Source organism: Notamacropus eugenii, chromosome 6 (assembly GCF_028372415.1).
Source record: "Notamacropus eugenii isolate mMacEug1 chromosome 6, mMacEug1.pri_v2, whole genome shotgun sequence".
Classification (NCBI taxonomy): domain Eukaryota; kingdom Metazoa; phylum Chordata; class Mammalia; order Diprotodontia; family Macropodidae; genus Notamacropus; species Notamacropus eugenii.
This window is the reverse complement of record NC_092877.1, coordinates 34290807-34296806: the sequence shown is the minus strand read 5'-3', so window position 1 is coordinate 34296806 and position 6000 is coordinate 34290807. Positions and strand designations below refer to the sequence as shown.

At 40.6% G+C, this 6000-nt stretch overlaps 1 protein-coding gene across 2 annotated transcripts in view; it reads right to left on the bottom strand.

The window, feature by feature from the left end:
* Positions 1-1388: 1388 nt before the first annotated feature.
* GALNT18 (polypeptide N-acetylgalactosaminyltransferase 18) overlaps positions 1389-6000 on the bottom strand; it is a 512574-nt gene continuing 507962 nt past the window's right edge. For both annotated transcript variants that reach the window (XM_072619429.1, XM_072619432.1), the window contains one exon: positions 1389-1640. In XM_072619429.1, the coding sequence (XP_072475530.1) occupies positions 1551-1640 (90 nt within the window). In that variant the 3' untranslated portion in view covers positions 1389-1550. The remainder of the gene's footprint in view (positions 1641-6000) is intronic.

The window sequence follows — 6000 nt, the reverse complement described above, 5'->3', positions numbered from 1 at the left end:
AAAATTCAAAGCTACCAGAAGGTGTACTTCCTGTGTCCAGAGGGTACATTCCAACTGAACTCCTTCCTAATCCATCCTTCCCTCCTAGTGCCTACTACCTATTTTATATACTCGCCCTGAGCGCAATCCTTAGGTTTATGTTATTTTTGACTTTATGGCTTTCTTAGTCATGGATTCTGATAGGGCCCAAAGTCCAGTGAATTACAAATTCATTTTCCAAATAGAAGTGGGAGTAGGTAGCCTAGGGCTCCCCATGTTTCAGTGATTACTCATAGAGAGGAAGAAGGTGGTTAGGAGTTTGGAAACCAGCCTTGGACATCAATTATCATATGTCCTAACCTGGCTTCCTTCCCTCACCCCCAGTTGTTAAAAGTCATATAGTGTCCTTCAAATAAGCCCAAAGGCTTTTGGTCTCCATAATATTTTGCTAATAAACCTGTTGTTGTTATTATTAACGCTTTGAACTCCTTGATTTCACAGATAGTCAGAATTGGAGTATTGGAAGGAGTATTTATTTGGATTCAAAGAACCTGGGTTCAAATTCCAGCTCTGCTACTCACTGACTTCCTGCTCATGTGATTTTGGGTAATTCAATTCCTGTGGTCCCCAGTCTCCATATCTATTAAATCCTTTGGTAGCAAGTTCACATCATTAAATTAAGTCAAATAACCTTGAATATTTCAGGCCATAGGTGAACAGGAGAGTGAGGGCCTTAGAGACCATGTCATATAAGGATCAGCTGGAAGTAGTTGGGATGTTGAGTCTGCAGGAGAAACAACTTGGAGAAGAGACATAAGAGCTCTTTTCAAATATTTTGGTGGATCAGATTGGTACTGGGTGGTATAATAAATACATAGAGTTCTGGAGACCTGAGTTCAAGTCCAGTCTCAGACACATTTTAAAACCCTGAGTCAGAAAGGTGGTGTCTTGCCCTCTCTCTATCAAGGATGAAGGAAAAGAAATGATGATTCTTAAAGAAATGAAACAAAGTGAACCCGTTTTCATGGTCATACTTGACTTAGCGACAACACTCGGACCACAAGAGCTTGGTTACTGGGATCTGGCTGAACTTGCCTGAACCCTGGGATGTGGTACTTTGGTGTCTCCCAACTATGTCTTGGGATCCTGCATCCAGCCAGTCTCCCATATAATAATGACGCTAAGAACAGCAGCAACAAAACCAAGCGTTACGCTGAGAACAGCCAGCATTTGGACAGTGTTTTCAAGTTGGCAAAACACTTAATATGAGTCTTCTCATTTGATCCCAGATGAAGCGGGACAGTGGATCTGGCTCCCTCTCTGTGGCACTGCCCTGACACCTCCTGTATCCATCCCCAGCTGCCTATACTAGTAGCTGGAGGTACATTCTAGGGAAGCAGGACTCTTGCTAGTTTCCACAGGCTGTTTTTATTTTTTTTTTTAAATTAATTGAGGCATTTTGTTTTTTCCATCATGGTCAGTTCCAAGGACAGTCTTACCCTCTGACGGAATCCTTTCTTGTAACAAATAACCAGTGCAGCAGCCACATCTGCCAGTGTATGCCACCTTCCTCACCCCAAGACTCCCACGTCTCTCCTGACAAGCAGGAAGTTCTCCAGACCAGCTTCATCTCTTGCCTCCTGACATCCCATAGGTGATCTCTGAAATGATTAGAAGGTGTTAGTGTTGCTTTCTCTGCCCAAGACTTTATTTATTGCTGCTTTTCCATCCTAGGCAGGCAGCTGTTGGCAGAGAAGGCGGGTAGGTCTGGGGCATGATTGATTATAAGCCTACTCCACTAAGAACCATTTATTATTTTGTATCTGTTTGTAAAGTGGCTACATTTTAATGGGGCCATGGCAGCTTCTCATTTCCAAGGGTAGCCAAACTATCGCTATGGTTTATGGCACTCGGGCATGCTCCGAATCCCCAGTGAGTGTGAAATAAGAAAATGTTTAACAAAGTCTTCTTAATGGAAGCGAGTTATGGAACTAATAATACTGATATTTTCAATGGACCAAATTAAATTATGCTTCCCGTCTTGTATCTTAATTAAAGGGATAAAAACAGTTTCACATTTTAATTAGCAAGTACATCTTGAAGAGGCTTAGATTAGCATGGGAGTCATATCTGTTAGGAAGCAGCCTGCATCAGGTGACTCCAAGGACAGAAGGGTCCACAAAGGAGAAATAAGGTTCACATCTGGAATGGTAGATGGCCAGCTATGGCCCAGATGGGAACTCAGCAACTTCTCCACTTTTTGTTGGGAAAAAAAAGTGTTGATCTGATTGTTTGTGCTAAGACACTCTCTCCTTCAACCTGAAAAAGAGATATGAAAATACATCTCCTGTCCTTCTTTGAAGAGGTGGGTGACTGTGGGTACAGAATGCTGAATATACTGTTAGTTTTAGTTGATGCATTGGTTAGTTTTATTGAACTGCTTTTCTCTCTCTTCTGTTTCTTTGTTAAAAGATAGCTTTCTCACTTCTGAGAGCCAAGATGGCAGAGGAAGCAAGAAATTACTGTAGTTTCTCATATTCACCTCCAAATAACCATAAAATAGTGCTCTAGAACAAATCACGGAACAGTAGAACCAGCTGAAAGATGGGATGGAGTGGCCTTTTGGCCAGGGAGACTTGGAAGATTGATGAGAAAAGTCCATCTCACCCAGGTAAAAGGTTAGTGCAGTTCAGGACAAGAAGTGTCCCAGCAAGCCAGCAGCAAGCCCTACCTCAGCAAACCAGAGGGAGATCTTGAGCACCAGTGTGGTGGAGCAGGCAAATGCCAACACTAGCACTGCCCCCCACCACAACATTCCTTAGCATAGCCAGGAGAACCCACAGACTCTAGCTTAGAGAACCACTACATGTTTCAGCATAGCCTTAGGCACACAGGCATTTTTCAAGCAGTGGGACCTTCAGATGCTTCAGTACAGCTCCAGGTAGGCAGGCAACCTTCAGTGACAAGAAGAACCTCCATGTGCTTCAGTGTAGCCCTGGGAAAATGCAGAAAATCCTCACTGGACATCAGCATACACTAGACATTCCCACTAGGACCCTAGCTCAGCACCAGGTAAGCTGCCAGATCCCTATGGCCTCCAGTAATGCCAGCCCCCCTCTACCCCCTCAATATAGCACCAGTCATGAGGGTCCCCATAGGCCTCAGGGCAACCTCAGTGTAGAACCAAGTAAACAATCAGGGTGTGCAGTCACTGGCACTAGAAGCCTGAGACAGAGACCCTTCCACCCTGGGAGCAGAGATCAAATTTAAAAGAAAGTTAAAAGGCCCCAAAAAAGAAATGAGCAAAGAAAATCTGATTATAGAAAGTTATTATGGTGACAGGGAAGACCAAGACACAAACTCCAAAGAGGATAACAATGTCAGAAAAGCCTATGGACAAAACCCCAAAGAAAAATGGAAAGTGGTCTCAAGCCCAGAAAGAACTTATGGGAGAGTTCAAAAAGGAGCTTAAAAACCATACAAGGGAGGTAGAAGACAAATTGGGAAAAGAAATGAGAGTGATGCAAGAGAATTATGATAAAAGAGTCAACAGCTTGGAAAACTGCTAAAAGGTAGAATTGGACAAATGGAAAAGGAGATACAAAAATCTGCTGAAGAAAACAATTCCTTAAAGAGTACAATTGGCCAAATGGAAAAGAAAGTACAAGAGCTCATTGTTAGAGTTGGGCAAGTGGAAGCTAAAGACTCTATGAGACATCAAGAGTCAAACAAAATCCAAAGAAGGATAAATAGAAGACAATGTAAAATATCTCATGGGAAAAATAACTGACCTGGAAAATAGATCTAGGAGAGACAACATACTGGAAATACATGAAAACCATAATCAAAAGGATGGCCTGGACAGCATCTTTCAAGAAATTATCAAGGGAAATAGCTCTGATATCCTGAAACCAGAAGGCAAAATAGGCATTGAAAGAATCCCTTGATCCCCTCAGGAAAGAGATCCCAAAGTAAAAACTTCAAGGAACATTATAGCCAAGTTTTAGGACTATCAGGTCTAGTAGAAAATACTAAAAGTAATAAGAAAGAAACAATTCAAGTATCAGGGAGTCACAATCACAATTACATAGGATTTGGTAGCTGCAACATTAAAGGACTAGGGGTCATAGAACATGATATTGAAGAAGGCAAAGAAGCTAGAATTACAACCAAGAATCACTTATCTGGCAAATTTAAGCATAATACATCAAGGGAAAAATGGTCATTTACTGAAACAGAGGGATTTCAAGCTTTCATAAGGAGAAGACCAAAACTGAATAAAAAATTTGATCTTCAATGTCAAGATCCAAGAGAAACATAAACATGTAAAAAGAGAAAAGAAAACAAGGAATTCCATAGAGGCAAACTATTTATATTCCTTCATGAGAAGATGATGTCTGTAATTCTTAAAAGTTATATCACTAATATAGTATTTGAGGGAATAACATAAAAAATTTAAGGGATAAGAAAGAGGAGTACACTGGGTGCAGAAGGAGGAGAGAAGTAGAATGGGGTAAATTATTTCACATGAAGAGGTAGAGGGGAAGAAAGGAGGGTGAATGATGAGCATCGTTTGAATTTTATTCTTTTTAGCATTGACTCAGTGAGGGAATAATATACATTATCAGCTGAATATAGAAATCCATCTTATCCAACAGGGAAGTAGGAGGGGAGGAGATTAAGTAAGTGGGAGTGGGGACTGACACAAAGGAAGGCACATCAAGGGAATTAGTAGACAGAAGCAAAACACTGGTAAGGAGGGAAAGGGTTAAAGGAGAGAGAAGACAAACAAGAAGAAGGATAGGATGGAGGGAAATATGCAGCTAGTAATCATAACCATGAATGTGAATGGGATTAACTCTCCCATAAAATGGAAGTGAATAGCATAGTGGATCAAAAACTAGAATCCTACAATACGTTGTTTATAAGAAACACACTTGAAGCACAGAGACACACACACTGTAAAGGTAAGGGGCTGTAGCAGAATCTGCTATGCTTCAGCTGAAGTTAAAAAATCAAGGGTAGCAAAATAAAGTAAAATCAAAAATAGACCTAATTGGAAGAGATAAGGAAGGAAACTACATCTTGTTAAAAGGCACCATAGACAATGAAGAAATATCCATACTAAACACATACATGCCAAATAGTGGAGCATCCAAATTCTTTTTTTCAAAAATATATAATTAATTTATTTTTCAGTTCTCAACAAGAATTTGAATTCAAAAATTTCTCCCCATCTTTCCCCAACACCACCCCAGGACAGCATGCACCTCATCCACCCCTTCCTCCAGTTTCTCCTCCCTTCTATTACCCACCCTTCTTCCATCCCCCTTCCCTTCTATTTTCCTGTAGGGCAAAATAGATTTCTATACTCCATTGCTTGAATATCTTAACTTCCAGTAGCATGTTAAACAATTTTTAACTATTCATGATTAAAGCTTTGAGTTGCATATTCTCTCCCTTCCTCCCTCCCCACCCACCCTCATTGAGAAACCAAGCAATTCAAAATAGATCATACATGTGTAACAATGCAAGGCACTTCCATAATAGTTATGTTGTAAAAGACTAACCACAGTTCCCTCTGTCCTATCCCGCCCTTCATTTATTCCATTCTCCTTTGACCTGTCTTTCCACAATAGTGTTTGCTTCTGATTATTCCTTTTCCCAATTTACTGTCTCTTCTATTACCTTCCTCTCCTATTCTCTTCCACCTTGCCTTCCTGCAGTGTAAAATAGATTTCCATATCCAATTGAGTATGCATTCCCTCCTTAAGCCAAATCCTGTGAGAGTAAGGCTTACTTATTTCCTTTCATCTCTCCCCCCTTCTTCTTCATTGTAAAAGCTCTTTCTTGCCTCTTTTATGTGAGATAATTTACTGCATTCTACCTCTCCCATTTTCTTACTCCTGGTACATTCCTCTCAACAGTAAATTTTTTTTGGTATTCTCCCTTCATATTCAGCTCACTCTGTGCCCTCCATCCATGCATATATACATATACACACACATATACATACACACA